The 19786-nt window shown below is 38.3% G+C and overlaps 1 protein-coding gene across 1 annotated transcript in view; it reads right to left on the bottom strand.

Annotated features, from left to right (window-relative positions):
* Stxbp5l (syntaxin binding protein 5 like) overlaps positions 1-19786 on the bottom strand; it is a 171706-nt gene that overhangs the window by 45929 nt on the left and 105991 nt on the right. Inside the window, exon 16 of the mRNA XM_032899379.1 lies at positions 18163-18228. Coding sequence (XP_032755270.1) covers positions 18163-18228 — 66 coding nt within the window. The remainder of the gene's footprint in view (positions 1-18162; positions 18229-19786) is intronic.

The raw sequence follows: 19786 nt of genomic DNA, 5'->3' as shown, positions 1-19786 counted from the left end.
GAACACTCCTCCATTGTTGGTGGGGTTGCAGACTGGTACAACCATTCTGGAAATCAGTCTGGAGGTTTCTCAGAAAATTGGACATTGAACTGCCTGAGGATCCAGCTATACCTCTCCTGGGCATATACCCAAAAGATGCCCCAACATATAAAAAGAAAAGACACGTGCTCCACTATGTTCATGTAGCCTTATTTATAATAGCCAGAAGCTGGAAAGAACCCAGATGCCCTTCAACAGAGGAATGGATACAGAAAATGTGGTACATCTACACAATGGAATATTACTCAGCTATCAAAAACAACGAGTTTATGAAATTAAGTAGGCAAATGGTTGAACTGGAAAATATCATCCTGAGTGAGCTAACCCAATCACAGAAAGACATACATGGTATGCACTCACTGATAAGTGGCTATTAGCCCAAATGCTTGAATTACCCTAGATGCCTAGAACAAATGAAACTCAAGACGGATGATCAAAATGTGAATGCTTCACTCCTTCTTTAAAAGGGGAACAAGAATACCCTTGGCAGGGAAGAGAGAGGCAAAGATTAAAACAGAGACTGAAGGAACACCCATTCAGAGCCTGCCCCACATGTGGCCCATACATATAGAGCCACCCAATTAGACAAGATGGATGAAGCAAAGAAGTGCAGACCGACAGGAGCCGGATGTTGATCGCTCCCGAGAGACACAGCCAGAATACAGCAAATACAGAGGCAAATGCCAGCAGCAAACCACTGAACTGAGAAACAGGACCCCGTTGAAGGAATCAGAGAATGAACTGGAAGAGCTTGAAGGGGCTTGAGACCCCATATGTACAACAATGCCAAGCAACCAGAGCTTCCAGGGACTAAGCCACTACCTAAAGACTATACATGGACTGACCCTGGACTCTGACCTCATAGGTAGCAATGAATATCCTAGTAAGAGCACCAGTGGAAGGGGAAGCCCTGGGTCCTGCTAAGACTGAACCCCCAGTGAACTAGACTGTCGGGGGAGGGCGGCAATGGGGGGAGGGGGGAGGGGAACACCCATGAGGAAGGGGAGGGGGGAGGGGGATGTTTGCCCGGAAACCGGAAAGGGAATAACACTCGAAATGTACATAAGAAATACTCAAAAACAGGCCGAGAAAGAAATTAGGGAAATGACACCCTTCATAATAGATCCAAATAATATAAAAGTACCTAAAATGACTTTAACCAAGCAAGGAAAGATCTGTACAATAAGAACTTCAAGACTCTGAAGAAAGAAATTGAAGAAGATCTCAGAAGATGGAAAGATCTCCCATGCTCATGGATTGGCAGGATTAATATAGTAAAAATGGCCATTCTACCAAAAGCGATCTACAGATTCAATGCAATCCCCATCAAAATACCAATCCAATTCTTCAAAGAGTTAGACAGAACAATTTGCAAATTCATCTGGAATAACAAAAAACCCAGGATAGCTAAAACTATCCTCAACAATAAAAGGACTTCAGGGGGAATCACTATCCCAGATCTCAAGCAGTATTACAGAGCAATAGTGATAAAACTGCATGGTATTGGTACAGAGACAGACAGATAGACCAATGGAACAGAATTGAAGACCCAGAAATGAACCCACACACCTATGGGCACTTGATTTTTGACAAAGGAGCCAAAACCATCCAATGGAAAAAGATAGCATTTTCAGCAAATGGTGCTGGTTCAACTGGAGGTCAACATGTAGAAGAATGCAGATCGATCCATGCTTATCACCTGTACAAAGCTTAAGTCCAAGTGGATCAAGGACCTCCACATCAAACCAGATACACTCAAACTAATAGAAGAAAAAGTGGGGAAGCATCTCGAATTCATGGGCACTGGAAAAAATTTCCTGAACAAAACACCCATGGCTTATGCTCTAAGATCAAGAATCGACAAATGGGATCTCATAAAACTGCAAAGCTTCTGTAAGGCAAAGGACACTGTGGTTAGGACAAAACGGCAACCAACAGATTGGGAAAAGATCTTTACCAATCCTACAACAGATAGAGGGCTTATATCCAAAATATACAAAGAACTGAAGAAGTTAGACAGCAGGGGGGCAATAACCCTATTAAAAAATGGGGTTCAGAGCTAAACAGAGAATTCACAGCTGAGGAATGCCGAATGGCTGAGAAACACCTAAAGAAATGTTCAACATCGTTAGTCATAAGGGAAATGCAAATCAAAACAACCCTGAGATTTCACCTCACACCAGTGAGAATGGCTAAGATCAAAAACTCAGGTGACAGCAAATGCTGGCGAGGATGTGGAGAAAGGGGAACACTCCTCCATTGTTGGTGGGGTTGCAGACTGCTGCAACCATTCTGGAAATCAGTCTGGAGGTTCCTCAGAAAATTGGACATTGAACTGCCTGAGGATCCAGCTATACCTCTCCTGGGCATATACCCAAAAGATGCCCCAACATATAAAAAAGACACGTGCTCCACTATGTTCATCTTGCCTTATTTATAATAGCCAGAAGCTGGAAAGAACCCAGATGCCCTTCAACAGAGGAATGGATACAGAAAATGGGTACATCTACACAATGGAATATTACTCAGCTATCAAAAAACAATGACTTTGTGAAATTGTAGGCAAATGGTTGGAACTGGAAACTATCATCCTGAGTGAGCTAACCCAATCACAGAAAGACATACATGGTATGTACTCATTGATAAGTGGCTATTAGCCCAAATGCTTGAATTACCCTAGATGCCTAGAACAAATGAAACTCAAGACGGATGATCAAAATGTGAATGCAGATCGCTCATGAGAGACACAGCCAGAATACAGCAAATACAGAGGCGTATGCCAGCAGGAAACCACTGAACTGAGAACAGGACCCTGTTGAAGGAATCAGAGAAAGAACTGGAAGAGCTTGAAGGAGCTCGAGACCCCATATGTACAGCAATGCCAACCAACCAGAGTTTCCAGGGACTAAGCCACTACCCAAAGACTATACATGGACTGACCCTGGACTCTGACCTCATAGGTTGCAATGAATATCCTAGTAAGAGCACCAGTGGAAGGGGAAGCCCTGGGTCCTGCTAAGACTGAACCCCTAGTGAACTAGACTGTTGGGGAGAGGGCAGCAATGGGGGGAGGGGTGGGAGGGGAACACCCACCAGGAAGGGGAGGGGGGAGGGGGATGTTTGCCCGGAAACCGGGAAAGGGAATAACACTCGAAATGGATATAAGAAATACTCAAGTTAATAAAAAAAATAAAAATTAAAAAAAAGTAAAAAAAAAAAAAAAATACTCAAGTTAATAAAAAAAAAAGAAAGAAAGAAATACATTAGAAATAGCACTGACTTTAAAAAGTAAATAGAAAGCCACAGAGAAAATGCAAGATATTTAGTAGCATGTCAATGAAGCCAAAGACTGTCTAACACAACACACACACACCTATGAATAAGAAATAAAGAGAATTTGGTGACCCAATCACGATGAAGAAAAGAATTAAACATCTTATAAAATAAGGTAAATGTAGTACATATAGAACTCTTCAAAATCATCAGACATTAGAGATGTACAATCCAAGTTAATTCTACAGTGAGATGATACTGTATCTACTTTAAAATGACTATAATTTTTAATACTAAGGGCCATAATATTGAATATCAGGAAGTATATGAAAGGAATGAACCCTCCTGAAGTCCCACAGCTCCTGCTGGGAACCCAGTGGACTAGGGAACCCTTCATACCCCCAAAACCCCACCTGCCGAATACCACTCCCCTTCTGCCTGATCCTTTCTGCTGGGACAGACTGCTAGCTAGTCTGCTCCCCAGAAGACACCATATCCTGAGGCATACCAGAAGAACCACTGCAAACAGACCATTTGATACCACATCCTGAGGCATCTGAGGAGATCTGCTGCACACAGGGCATCTGACACCACAGCTGAAGACATCCCAGGAGACCCACTGCATACAGGACACCACAACTTGGTATATCATCACAACCTAGTTCTCTCACCACAGCAAGCTTTGAATATACCAACACATCTGAAAACCAGGAAGCTGACTTAAAATCCTATCTCATGAAGACAATAGAGTCCATTAAGGAGGATATAAATAAATCCCTTAAAGAAATAGAGGAAAACACAATTAAACAGGTAAAGGAATTGCATAAAGCGGTCCAAGACCTAAAAGTAGAACTAGAAACACTAAAGAAAACCCAAATGGAGGCAAAGTTGGAAATGGAAATCCTAGGAAAGAGGTCAAGAATTACAGATGTATGTATCATTGACAGAATAAAAGAGATATAAGAGAGACTCTCAGATTCCTTAGAAGAGATTGACACAACTGTCAAAAAATTCAAAACATAAAAAGCTCCTAACCCAAAACAACCAGAAAATCTAGGACACAATCAATGAAAAGACCAAATCTAAGAGTAATTGGAATAGAGGAGAAAGAACATTCCCAGCTCAAAGGACCTGAAAACATCTTCAACAAAGTCAAGACCTAAAGAAAGAATCCTATGGAACATAAAACAAATGGGACAAGAAAAGAACATCCTCTCATCACATAATAATCAAAACAGTAAACACACAGAACAAAGAAAGAATATTAAAAGCTGCCAGGGAAAAGGGCCAAGTAATGTACAAAAGTAGATATATCAGAATTATACCAGACTTCTCAACAGAGACTATGAAGGCCAGAAGAGCCTGATCAGAGGTCATACAGATTCTAAGAGAACAGAAATAACAGCCCAGGTTACTATACACAGCAAAACTCTCAATCAATATAGATGGAGAAATCAAAACATTCCAGGACAAAACCAAATTCAAACAGTACCTATCTACCAATCCAGCCCTACAGAGGATCCTGGAAGAAAAACTCCAACACAACAAAGGTACCTACCCCAAAGAAAAGACAAGATATTAAGCATCTCACATCAAAGTCAAAAGGAGGGAACCACAAGCACATAAAGCCACAAAAACAAATAATACAGGAACCAACAGTCATCTGTCTTTAATATCTCTTAATATTAATGGACTCTACTCACTTATAAAAAGACAGACTGAATACACAAACAAGTTCCAGTATTTGACTGCAGACAGGAAACAAACCTCAATAACAAAGACAGACACTTCCTCAGCATAAAAGGTTGGAAAAATGTCTTCTAAGCAAATGGTCCCAAGAAACAAGTTGGAATTACCATCCTAATATCCAATAAAAGAGACTTTGAACCAAAACTTATCAAGCATGATGAAGAAGACACTTCGTATTCATCAAAGGGAAAACCCATCAAGAGAAAGTCTCAATTGTGAACTTCTATTCTCCAAATGCAAGGACACTCACATTCATAAAAGAAACTTTACTAAAATTCAAAATACACATTGAATCCCACACAATATTAGGAGATTTCAACACCCTACTCTCACTGATAGACAGGTTATTGAAGCAAAAACTAAGCAGAGACACAGTGAAACTAATAGACGTTATGAATCAAATGAATTTAACAGATATCTACAGAACATTTCACTATAAAACAAAAGAATGTACTTTCTTCTCAGCACCTCATGGTAACTTTTCTAAAATCTACCATATAATTGGTCACAAAAAAACTCTCAACTGATACAAGAAGATTGAAATAATACCATACAGCCTATCAGAACACCATGACCTAAGGCCGGCCACATACATGTGGAAACTGAACAACTCTCTACTCAATAATAATTTGGTCAGGAAAAAAATTAAGAAAGAAATTAAAGACTTACTGAAACTTAATGAAAATGTTGACACATCATACGCAAATTTATGAGACACAATGGAAGCAGTGCTAAAAGGAAAATTGATAGTACTAAGTGCTCTGGTAAAGAAACTGGAGAGATCTTACACCAGCAACTTAACAGCACACCTGAGAGCTCTAGAACAAAAAGAAGCAAACTCACCCAAGAGGAGTAGAAGGCAGGAAATAGTCAAACTCAGGGCAGAAATCAACCAAGAATCAATAAAGAAACAATACAAAGAATCAACAAAGCCAAAATCTGGTTCTTTGAGAGAATCAACAAGATAGATAAACCCCTAGCCAAACTGACTAAAGGGCCCATAGGCAGTATCCAAATTCACAAGATCAGAAATGAAAAGGGAGACATAACAATAGAAATAGAGGAAATTAAAAAACTCATCAGATCCTACTATAAAAGCCTATGCTCTACAAAACTGGAAAACCTAGATGAAATGGATGGTTTTCTAGACAGATACCACATACTAAAGTTAAATCAAGAGCAAGTAAACTATCTAAACAGTCCCATATCTCATAAGGAAATAGAAGAAACCCTTAAACATTTCCCAATTAAAAAAAAAAGCCCAGGGTCAGATGGATTTAGTTCAGAATTCTACCAGACCTTCAAAGAAGACCTGATAACACTATTCCTCAAACTATTCCATAAAATAGAAACCGAAGGAACATTACCTAATTCATTCTATAAAGCCACAATTACTCTAATACCTAAACCATACAAGGACCCAACCAAAAAAGAGAACTTCAGACCAATCTCCCTTATGAATATAGTCGCAAAAATACTCAATAAAATTCTTGCAAACTGAATCCAGGAACACATCAAAACCATCTTTCACCATAATCAAATAGGCTTTATCCCTGGGATGCAAGGTTGGTTCAATATATGAAAATCCATCAATGTAATCTACTATATAAACAAACTCAAAGATAAAAAGTACATGATCATCTCCTTAGATGCAGAAAAAGCATTTGAGAAAATACAACATCCCTTCATGTTAAAAGTATTGGAGAGATCAAGAATTCAAGGCCAATACCTAAACATAATGATAAAAGCAATTTACTACAAACCAACAGCCAATATCAAATTAAATGGAGAAATACTTGTAGCAATCACACTTAAATCAGGAAAAGACAAGGATGCTCACTTTCCCCATATCTGTTCAATATAGTACTTGAAGTGCTAGCTAGAACAATAAGAAAATAAAAGGAGATCGAAAAGATACAGATTGGCAAAGAAGAAATAAAGGTTTCATTATTTGCAGATGATATAATAGTATACATTAGCAAACCCTGAAATTCTACTAGAGAATTTCTCCAGCTGATAGACAACTACAGCAATGTGGCCGAATATAAAATTAACTCAAATAAATCAGTAGCTTTTCTTTTTACAAGTGATAAACTGGATGAGAAAGAAATTAGGGAAAGATCTCCCTTCACAATAGTCACAAATAATATAAAATATCTTGTGGTAACTCTAACCAAACAAGTAAAAGATCTGTATGACAATAACTTCAAGTCTTTGAAAAAAGCGATCAAAGAAGATCTCAGAAAATGAAGAGATCTTCCATGCTCATGGTTTGGCAGAATTAACATAGCAAAAATGGCCATCCTACCAAAGGCAATCTATAGATCCAATGCAATCCCCATCAAAATCCCAACATTTTTCTTCAAGGACATGGACAAAGCAATTCTCAAATTCATCTGAAAATGCCAAAAATGCAGAATAGCAAAAACAATTAACAGTAAAAGAATGGCTAGGAGAATCACCATCCCTGATCTAAATCTACTACAGGAAAATAGTGATAAAAACTGCATGGTATTGGTACAGAGGCAGACAGGTTGATCAATGGAATAAAACTGAAGACCCAGAAATAATACCGCACAAGTTACACACACTTGATCTTTGACAAAGAAGCCAAAATATATAATGGAAAAAAGAAAAGCATCATCAATAAATGGTGCTGGTCTAATCAGCTGTCTTTATGCTGGAAAAAATGAAAATGGTTCCATATTTGTCACCTTGCACAAATCTCAAGTCTATGTGATCAAGGACCTCAACATAAAACCAGATACACTGAATCTAATAGAAGAGAAAGTGGGAAAGAGCCTTGAACTCATTGGCACAAGGGGAAATTTCTGAAACAGAATTCCAATGGCTTACACTCTAAGATGAAGAATTGATAAATGGGACCTCATGAAACTGGAAAGCCTCTATAAGGAAAAGGATATAGTCAATAAGACAAATTGGCAACCTACAGATTGGGAAGAAAATCTTCACTAACCCCACATCTAATAGAGGGCTAATATCCAAAATATATAAAAAACTCAAGAAGCTAACCACAAAAACCCAAACAACCCAATCAAAAGATGGGTCATAGAACTAAACCAAGAATTCACAACAAAGGAATCTCGAATGGCTGAGAAGCACCTAAAGAAATGTTCAAAGTCCTTAGTGATCAGAGAAGTGCAAATCAAACTACCCTGAGATTCTACCTTACACCTATCAGAATGGCTAAGATCATAACCTTAGGTGGCAAGGATGTGGAGAAAGAGGAACACTCCTCTATTGTTGTTCGGATTGCAAACTGGTATAACCATTCTGGAAATCAATTTGGAGGTTCCTCAGAAAATTGGAACTAGATTTGCCTTAAGACCCAGCAATACTAGTCTTAGGAATATACCTTAAAGATGCCCTGACTTTGCCACAGGGGCACATTTCCATTATGTTCATAGCAGCCTTATTTGTGATAGCCAGAAGCTGGTAACAACCCAGATGTCCCATGACAGAAGAATGGATGCAGAAAATGTGGTTCATTTACACAATGGAATACTACTCAGCTATTAAGAATGAAGACATCCTAATTTTGGCAGGAAAATGGATGGAACTAGAAAATATCATCCTGAGTGAGGTAACTCAGACCCAAAAGGACATGCATGATATGTACATACTCTTATGTGGATATTAGTCCCCCGTCAAAAAGTAAAGTACTGAATACCCAAGAAACAGTCCACAGACCTCAAAAAGGTCAAGAATGTGAAGGGCCAAAGTGAGGATGCCTCAGTCCCACTTGGGAAGGAGAAGAAAGCAACCACAAGTGGAGGAGGGAGGGGTCTGGGAGGGAATGGGGAGGAGTGGGGAGGAAGAGGAGAACATGATCTGGTTGCCTGTATATGAGATACATTCTTCAAGCTGGGATGCCTCATCTGGCCTCAGTGGGAGGAGAAGTACCTAGCCTTGCAGAGACTTGAAGTGCCAGGGTGGGAGGATACCCAGGGGCTCCCACTAGCTCAGAGGAGAAGGAGAGGGTAATGGAGGAAGGCATTTGGGATGGGGGAAGTGAGCAAGATGTTATGTGAAAAAGTAAATTAAAAAATGTTTTAAAAGGAAAAAAAGGATATCAAAAGAATCATAAGGAAGTACTTTAAAAACCTTACTCCTCCAATTTGGAAAATTTAAATGAATTATATAATTTTTTGACATATGACAATTACCAAAGTTAAATCAATATCAGATTGCCAATTTAAACAGACCTATATTCCCCTAGTGAAGTAGAAGCAATGTTTAAAAGTCTACAAGCCCCAACCCAAGAAAAAAAATCTCAAAGTGGAATTCTATGATACTTTCCAAGCCAAGTTAATGCCAATACTCCTGAAATTATTCCCCAAAGAGAAACAGAAAGAACATTGCCCAATTTGTTCCACGAGCTCACAGTCACTCAGATACACAAACCACATAAAGATCCAATAAAGGAGGCAAATTACAGATCAATTTTCCTGCTGAACTTAGATGAAAATATCTTCAATAAAGTACTTCCAAACCGAATCCAGAAATGCTGGGTACCCTGGAGTTGGCCTAACCTCACTGCCTTGACAGGCATGTGTCATAGGTTCTGTAGGTTAGAGTGCATGGTTCCTGGGGCACGATGTGCCTTCTAGTCCATGACGCACTCCCCTCAAGGCAGTGAAGTGTTCATGCTGCTCTGTGTTTCTCTGTATATTCCCTTTGCAGTCAAGGAAGCATGGAAACTTGACATGGCAATTGGTCATAGACATTAATCTTGTGTACCCTATATAATTTTCAAACATCATTGTATACTGGAAACTACAATTGAATTGATCCTGGCAATTGCCATCATATTCTATTTCTGATAAATGTATTAAGAGTCTGATTGCTCCAATAAAATTGGCACAGCCTCGGTCCTGCTGAGGCCCCTCCAATCTGGTCGAATTTAATTCCTTGTGACCATATCTGGTAACATTGGCCTGATCAGTAAATATAGGTACTTATATAGTCATATAACAAAAAGATCATGTACTATGACCAAGTAAGCTTTATCTTAGAAAGATGGTTCAACATATGTAAGTTGATAAATAATGCAATCCACATATTAAGAAGCTGGAATTAAAAAATGCACAATTATCTTACTAAATACAGAAAATACCTTTTATAAAATTCAATACCCCTTCATAATAAAAGTATTGGAGAGATTAGGGATACAAGAGCCATACCTCAACATAATAAAGGCAAGCAAACAGTACAAAAACCTACAGTTAACATTGACTTAAATGGATAGAAATTCAATTCAATTTCACTAAAATTAGGAACAAGTTAAGGTATTTATTCTCTCAATTTCTATTCAATATAGTACTTGAAGTCTTAGCTAGAGCAGTAAGACAATTGAAGCAGATCAAGGAGATACAAATTATAAAGGAAGAATGCAAAGTATCCTTATTTGCAGATGATTGATAGTATACATATTTATTTCCATGTACAAAATTCAACTTCCAAAACCTCAATATAAGGCCAGATACAGTGAACCAATAGGTGATAAAGTAGGGAATAGTCTTGAGCTCTTAGGGACAGGAAAATATTTTCTGAAGAGAACATCAATAGAACAGAGGTCTAAGAACAACCAATAAATGGGACCTCATGAAACTGAAAAGCTGTTTTTTTTTTTTTTTGAGCTGAGGACTGAACCCAGGGCCTTGCACTTGCTAGGGAAAACCTTTTTACTCCAAAAGACACCAATCATTAGGACAGATGGTCAGCTACAGAATGGGAAGAGATTTTTTTACCAACTATATATCTAATAGAGGACTAATATCTAACATGTATAAAGAGCTTTAACATCTGGCCATCAAGAAGACAAAGAACTGAATTAAAAACAGGGTATAGATCTAAATAGAGAATTCTGAAAGGAGGAAATCAAAATGGCTGAGAAACACTTAACAAAATGCTGAGCATCCTTAGCCATTAGGGAAATGCACATCAATAATGTTGAGCTTACATCATATGCCTGTCAGAATTACTAAGATCAATAAAACAAATGATAGCTCATATCTGCAAGGATGTAGAACACGTAGAATAAACACTTATCCACTGTGGTGTCAACAAGAACTAGTACAGCTACTGTGGAAATCAGTGTGGCAGTTTCTCAGGAAATGGGATAGATCTACCTCAAGATCCAGCTATACCACTCTTGGGTATACACCCAAAGAACACTTCATCCTACAACAGAGAAAAGTTGTCATCTATATTCATTGCTGCTCTACTTACAATAGCCAAAAATTGGAAACAACCTAAATGTCCATAAACAGAAGAATGAATGGAGAAAAAAGTGGAATAGTATCAAGACATTAAAAAATGTAATTATGGAAGTCATAGGTACAGATGAATGGAGCTAGAAAAAAATTATCCTGAGTATGGCAACCCAAATCCAGAAAGACAAATATATATATATATATATATATATATATATATATATATATGTATATATATTCACTTATATTTGAATATTAGCTGTTGTCAATAATAATCAAGGTACAATCCATAAAACCACAGATAAATAGTAAGGACTGATGGGTACAGCTAGTTGTCTTATAAAATGAAAAGAGAATAGTTACAGATAGATTAGGAAGACTGAAAGAGGAATACCAAGTGTGGATAGAAAGGAGAGAAGAGCGCGGAGGAAGGAAAGCAGGGACAGTCAGCTAAAATTAAGGGGCATTTGAGGGCAGTCTTAAAACCTAATAAAGTAAAAGCTTCCTAAAACACAAACATAGCATCAAATCATCAAATAATGGAGAGACAGAGTCCTGACTGGCAATCTCTTGTCACCAAACAAAGCTTTTAGCAATTGAGTTGTTAGCCAAAGGGGTTCATGGGAACCCCAGACATATTAGGCTGTTGCCAAGACTACAAGTTGCCTCCTCAAACTGGCAGCAGGGCCACACAGCTGAAGACAACACCTACATAACTCATTAAACACCGAGATGTTTAGCTGATGCCTACATAGAACCTTCACTTTCATGGGCTAGTGTTCTGGATGTCATTAGGTTACTCTGCTCCTTACCAAAGGAGAAACACATAACTACCCAACTACAAACCAGCAATCTACAGCGGTGTCCTGCTTACAAGGTATGCTAGTGTGCTGGTGACACAAAGCTTGTGGGAATAACCAACCGTATATAACTTATCTGAAGGCCCAATCCATGAGACGGAGTCCATACCTGACCTTGTTTGAATGTCTAAGAATATGAGACTAAATAGCCTAGGAACCTAGAGGAAAGGCAGATACTACCATTCTAAAGATATATATATATATATATATATATATATATAGATAGATAGATAGATAGATAGATAGATAGATAGATAGATAGATATAGATATAGATATAGATATAGATATAGATATAGGAATCACTCAATGACTCCTAATGACACTCTGTTACATTCATAGATCATTGCCTGGCTCTGCCATAATCAGAAAAGTTTCTTCCTGCAGCAGATGGGAACAAATATACAGTCAGACATGATGCAGAGAGTGAAAGACCTTGGAATATGTTGTCTCCATCAAATCCCTTCCTCAGGGCCAAGAGAACCTTGTGAAGGCGGAGGTAGAAAGAATATAAGAAGCTGAGGGGATGGAGGACGTCAAGAAAACAAGGCTTTCTAAACAGAATAGGACCAAGACTGGTGTACATATGAACTCAAGACAGAGACAGCATGCACAGGACCTCGTGGGTTGGCACCACATTGGGTCCCAGTGCTTCTGAATACAAACCCAGAAGCTATCTCCAATTGATAACCACTTGCAAAAAATTTTAATTTTCTCCCATGGAGTTTCACTTGGGAAACAGACTACTCTAAAATTGGAAATAGATCTACCTAAAGATCCAGCTATACCACTCTTGGGAATATACTCAAAAGATGTCCCACCATGCTACAGGGGCAATGCTCCACTTGTTCATAGGGGCCTTATTTGTGATAGCCAGTGGAAACAACTCAGATGTTCCACAACAGAAGACTGGATACAGAAAATGTAGTTCATTTATACAATGGAGTACTATTCAGCTGTTAAGAATGAGGACATCCTGTGTTTTGCAGGCAAATGGATGGAACTAGAAAATATCATCCCGAGTGAGGGAACTCAGACCTGAAAGGAAACGCCCAGTATGTACTCACTAATAAGTGGATTTTAGCCAAGCAAAACAAAACAAAAAATGAGGTACTGAATACCCAAGATACAGTCCACAGAACTCAAAAAAGTCAACAAAGCTGAATGTCCCAAGTAAGGATGCCTCAGTTCCACTTGAGAGGGAGAAGAAAGCAACCACAAGCGGGGAGAGAGGGACGTGGGAGGGGAAGGAGGAGGGGGAAGGGGAACATAATCTGGTATTGGGTGGCGGGCCGGGGGACTGAAACCCTGAGGGCCAGCATAAAGAATGGCAACAGGCAACCTCAGGAGCAAGGAGATTGGGAGGACCCTCAAGAATACACCAGAGACCTGGGACATGAGAGTCTCTCAGGACTCAAAGTGGGAGAGGATCCTAGATGAAACGTATAGAACCCATCTCCAGCAGAAAGACAGGGGATCAAGTGAGGGATGGGGTTGCTATCCCACGGTCAAAACTCTGACCCATAATTCTTCCTGTATGAAAGAACTGCGGGGACAGAAATGGAGAAGAGCCTGAGGAAAAGGAGGTCCAGTGACAGACCCAAAGGGGATCCAGCTCAAGGGGAGGCCCCAAGACCTGACATCAGTACTGAGGCTACCGAGCGTTCACAAACTTCATGATAGGGCAAACCTATCATGATTGCCTTCTCAAAGACCCAAAAAAAGCAGCTGAAAGAATCAGATACAGATATTTGCACCCAACAAATCAACAGAAGCTGCTGACCCCTGTGGTTGAATGAGGGGAAAGCTGGAGGAAGCTGTAAAGGAGGGCAACCATGTAGGAGGACCAGCAGTCTCAATTAACCTGGACCCCTGAGATCTCTCAGACACTGGATCACCAACCAGGCAGCATACACCAGCTGAGATGAGGCTTCCAACACATATACAGCAGAGGACTCTTGGTCTGGGTTCAGTCAGAGAAGATGAATCTAACCTTCAAGAGACTGGAGACCCCAGGAAGTTTATTGTTCCGGTGTGGTGGGTGGGGTGGGAACATCCTTGTGGAGACAGGTGGGTGGGGGAGGGGAGGGGGTATGGGATGTGGCACTTTGAAGGGTGGACTGGGAGGGGAATAAAATCTGGAATGTAAAGATAAATATATAGGCTTTTGCTGTGTATGTTTGAATGTTTTCTTTGTTTTGCTTTGAGCACTGCTGTTGGGTACTGTGAGGGGACCTCAAGTAAGTTCCAAAGTGAAGACATGAATGCAGTGACTTATGGTGATGAGCATGTGAACTTCATTGGGGAAGAGTGGAATCTGATGGATCCTTCCCAGAAGAGTCTGGAGAAAGATGTGATATGGGATAACTAACTTCTATAGGCTACAATTGGGAAGACCACCATATTGAAGAACAATAGCAAAGTTCTAGAAGACATGAAAGGCATGTAAGATATAGTGGAGAGAAACCTTGTGAATGTAATCAATGTGATAAAGCCTTTGCAAGACCCAGTCATCTCTAATACCATATAAGAATATATACTGGAGACAAACTGTGTGAAAGTAATCAATGTGGCCTTTGCAACATCTGGTTATGTCCAATATCATAAAAGAACTCATACTGGAGAGAAACCTTATAAATGTAATTAATGTGGTAAAGCCTTTGCAATATCCAATCATCTTCAAAAACATAAAAGAACACATACTGGAGAGAAACTTTATGAATATAATCAATGTGGTAAAGCCTTTGCAGGTCATAGTTCTTTACAGATACACAAAAGAAATCACACTGGAGTGAGCCCTTATTAATGCAATCAGTGTGGTAATACTTCGGCAATTCACAGTCATCTACAATTACATAATAGAATACATCCAAGAGAGTAACTCTATGAATGTAATCCGTTTATTAAGCCCTTGCATGTCACAGTGATCTCTACATTCATAAAAACACATACTAGAGAAACTGCATGTATGTAATGAAAGAGTTAAAACCCTTCTAGGACACAACCATCTCTGAATACACAAAGGCAAATGTGCAGGAGAGAAGCCTTACTAAGGTAATTAAACTGATAAAGCCTTTGCATAGCACGGTCATCTCCAAATACATAAATGAGCGCATAGTGGAGAGAAGCCCTATGATTGTAATGTATGTGGTAAAGCCTTTGCATATCACTGTCCTATCAAATACTTTACGGAACACACATCTTAGAGAAACCTTATGAATGTTGTGAATGTGAAAAGGCCTACGCATATCACTATAGCCTCCAAAGTCATAACAGAACACAAGCTAGACAAAAATTTTGTGAATGTACTCAAGTTGGAAAATCCTTTACATGCAAAAGTAGTCTCTGAATACATAACATATGCAAGAGAGGAACCTTTTCAGCATAATCAAGTTGGTAAAGCCTTTGCATGTCATAATCATATTTCAATGCACGAAATAATTCATAGTAGAAATAAACTGGTGATTTGAATGTGCTTGCCCTAAAACTGACACTACTATGACGTATAACTTGAGGGTGTAGATGGTACCTTTTTGAAGGAAGTGAGTTACTATGGTGGTGGTCTTTCGACCTCCGGCCAGTATAAAATAGCCTATAATTATACTTGGCTGGAAGACAGTCCCTTCCTGGCTTCCTTCTCATGAAGATGCAGAACGCTCAGCTCCTTTTCCAGCATTATGCCTGCCTGCATGCTGCCATGCTTCCTGCTATGAAGGTCATGGACTAAACATTTGAAACTGTAAGCCAGGCCCAAACAAATACTTGACATTATGGAAAAATAAGTAAGTATATAAACAAATTAATTAACTAATTAAGGAAAAGAAAAATAAAGGAAAAGGAAAACAGAAGCAATTAATACAGATAAACTGGAAATTAAAAGTTAAAAATAAACAAAAGTAAAACATTGTTTAAGACCAAGTGAAAATTTTCATGATGGGGATAAATTTTCTTTAAAGAGAAAGTATAATTATACAAAAATAAAGAATATATGGAGTAATGGTTTTAATAGAAAAATGTTACTTAAACTTTAAAGAGTAATTTCAAAAATCACTTAAACTCTTGTGCAGAAGAAGGAGGAGGAGAAAGAAGAGGAGGAAGGGAAGAAAGAGGAGGAGGAGGAGAAGGATCCAGTTAGTGAAGTGCCTGTCACCCATGTGTAAGGACCTGAGTCGGATCCCTAGAGCACGTATGTTAGAACCTGCCACGATGTCCAGCCTCTTGTATGTCTTCTAGGGGTCTGACTCAGGTCCTCATGCACATAATTAATGCAAACATGATTACATTAAACCACATAAGACATGGGGCTAAAAGAGATTTCTTTTGTTTATTTTCAAACATAAATTGTCTGGAAAAATAAATAAAAACTAAAATAACATTTAGCTTTTCAGAAGGACAGAAACAATGTGTAAGAACAGAATGGAAGGGAGAATTCAATGTTTATTACTCAAATTCAGGTTCAGGAAGAGAATTTAAAGTTAAGTTGTACAACAATCTGATAAAGGCTATTGAAATTATATGAAATATTGCTAATTACAAAAAGTACGAGCAAAGTAATATCTTATGGAAATTAATTCTGCAATATGACATGAAGAGTGAACAGTGAGGGAGGGTGAAAGGCAGAGCATTTGCTAGAACATTTCATGTTACTCTAGACATGAGGCCATGATTTCCGAAATCACCATGGTGCCAATGAGGATACAAAAAGAAGAGTTTATTAGGCATCTTAAGATAAAATCAACATGGGGCTGGAGAGATAGTACCGAGGTTCAGAGTAATGTGCTTGCAGAGGAACTAGGTTTGGCTCCCGACATACATGTTCATAATAATTGAAAATATCATTTTCACTTTTAGATCTGATCCCCTTGTCTGGCCTCTGCAAGCCCCTACACATATGTAGTACACATATATTCTTGTGGGGTCACATATATAGAAATAAAATTACCTTTAAAAAGCAATAAAATAAAATATGAAATATTTTATTAAAAGAGAATGTCATACAGGACACAATAGGTTCTAGATAGGCTAGATTCCTATGGAGCAAAGAAAAAGAATCAGCAACTTGTAGAGGGTAGAACAAATTGAAAAAATGCTGCAATTCTAAAAGAATTTCTAAAATCCAGATATATGCTTTAAGAAGCATTATTAAATTTTAACAATTCCATATAAATTAAAAAATAATGTAAATAAAAAGTAATGATATCTTTTGCTATTTTGAGAAAAAAAAAAGGCTTTATATTGCTGACTCCAAAACTCAGGGCCTTGCACATGCTAGGCCAAGAGCCTAGCATTTGACTACACCTCAGTCACTTCTGTTATTTGGTAGGAATGGATCTGCCAACCATCAAAGACACACACAATAATTAGGTACTAATATTTTATACATTGTTATATATTATAGAAAATTTAGAATAGATACTCTGAAATAATTGTAAATAATTTTTGAGACAATATATTATCTGATATTTTTTTAAAAAATAGGCAACTACTCAGAATCCTACCATGTCAAGACATTAATTTGTTTATATGCCTTAAAGACTTACCTCTAGAACTCTTTCCTTATGTTTTTACATGAACATTCAGAGGGCTCACACTTAATCTTGAAGATGATTTATTTTATGCCACATCAGATTTCATTATAATTTGTCAATAAATAAACAATTCATAAAATAGTGGCCCAGGTACAGTCTATAATTTTTGTCTGCAACTAAAGTTTATATTTCTCACAAATATAGCTATACCAATAGATGACAATTTTTGGCATTTTTAATATATCTGAAAAATGATCTTTCTTTAAGGTATAATTAAAAGTATTATACTCATATCTGGTCTTATTTTTATTTGAACCAAAGATTTATAAAAAACATTCATTTGTATTTATTCTGGAAACAAAGGTACTTATGATTAAGTTTCAGAAATTGAATTATTAATTTTAAAAGACTTATGAAAGTAAATTAATAGTTTACTTCAGTGAATTACCAGAAGCTTGAAAAATACCACTGTGTTTACCTGAAGTGGGAGACTTGCACCGCTCAAGTTCCAAGGGAACTGGACTATCATTCAGCTCTGTTAAGCCTGAAAATGTAAAGGAGAGAGGGTGAGGGTGGGGGTGGGGGAAGACAGGGAAGGAGAGAAAAGGAGAAGAGAGTTAAATTTTGCTGACACTTCATAGGTAATTCTTATTTTGTTATTGTGTCAAGCATTTAATAAAGGACCAACCAACCATACTTTATAAATGACCAAATTCCTTAGCAAATGTACCAAGAATAATGGTAAATAGAAAATACTTTTAAAAGATATCATTTTCTCCTCCAAGAGGTTATTGATTTTAGAAAGATCTTTTAAGAGACACTACAGATTTAAATGTTTATGATTGGTTTTAGTATTTTATATATAAGTGGCTCATTCAGTGGCATCAAGTTACAACAAACACTGCATCCACCTCCTCCTTCTATTTCTTACCTTCCACTTTCACTTTCTGAGCAAACGCATACATCTGTTTCCAGGCACAGAAATATTTAAGAGGTATTGTGAATGATGAAAATTATCTCTGTTCCCTTTCTCCCTATCACCTTTTTGTTTATGCTGGAAGACGGGAGTGATGAGAGAAACAGACACTGGAGGGCCAACTCATGAGAGACAAGACTCTATCGAGAATGGGACTGGGGTCATTTGTGAGATAGGGCCATATATGGATACATTCTGACCATATCCTGAGAACTCTCATGAGGCTGCAGAAAAAAAGGAATAGACTGTTTTTGGCAGAGGAAATTTTAAGACAGTAAAACATTCAGGATGTGCCTGTTATTCCTGATTCCACTCACATGTCTACAGTGAAAAAGAGCAACGAATAGGGCAGAAAGACATAAACAGTGCAATTTGGAGAGGAAAAGAAGAGTAGGAGGTTAAATATTACAGCGAAGGTACATGCTGAAAATGAGGCTGTCATTGTAAAAGAGTTAGTGTCATTAAAGAAAAGCCAGGAACAACAGGAAAGGTATTTTGAGAATAAGACCTCATCCAGTAAAGCCTCCAAGTTATGAGAGGAGAGAGTTTGAGGGCCTTCTTGTTCCTGGAAGGCAATATCCTAAAGGTTGTTGTTGTTGTTATTTTATTTTTATTTTATTTTATTTTTTGGTTTAGCATACAGAAGCTATTGCAACTGTGTTCCAAGGGGATCATACTCCATTATTGCTGGAAGTAGACCATTTTAGTTATCCCTAAGGTATTGGTCCTGGATATAATATTGAAAGGATGATGGGTTCATCTTTCATGGTTTCATCCACTGAGGCAAGGCAATGTGTAGCAAGGTTGGAGTACCTACAGGAAGGCCTTTGGGGACCACTGACTGCGGCTGTGAAGAGGAAACCTAAGTTGTGATGAAGACATAAAGATGTTCGATGTGTCAGAGCCAAGGGATACCTGCCAAGGAGGACTGCATCCAGGCAGATGTCTCTGGAGAGAGACACATACTGTAGAAGGCACAAATGGAGGTGTGGAGCCACTTAAGCCCTTTGACACTGAAGTTCTGGATACTTGGCATGGAGGTGCAAAACTTTGTATTCCTTGTTGAGTTTCGGTCTTGCTTTGGTCCCATCTGTCTACACTGTATTCCTGTTCCTCCATTTTGGAA

Source organism: Rattus rattus, chromosome 4 (assembly GCF_011064425.1).
Source record: "Rattus rattus isolate New Zealand chromosome 4, Rrattus_CSIRO_v1, whole genome shotgun sequence".
NCBI classification, from domain to species: Eukaryota; Metazoa; Chordata; class Mammalia; order Rodentia; family Muridae; genus Rattus; species Rattus rattus.
This window is presented reverse-complemented; position numbering and strand designations above follow the sequence as displayed.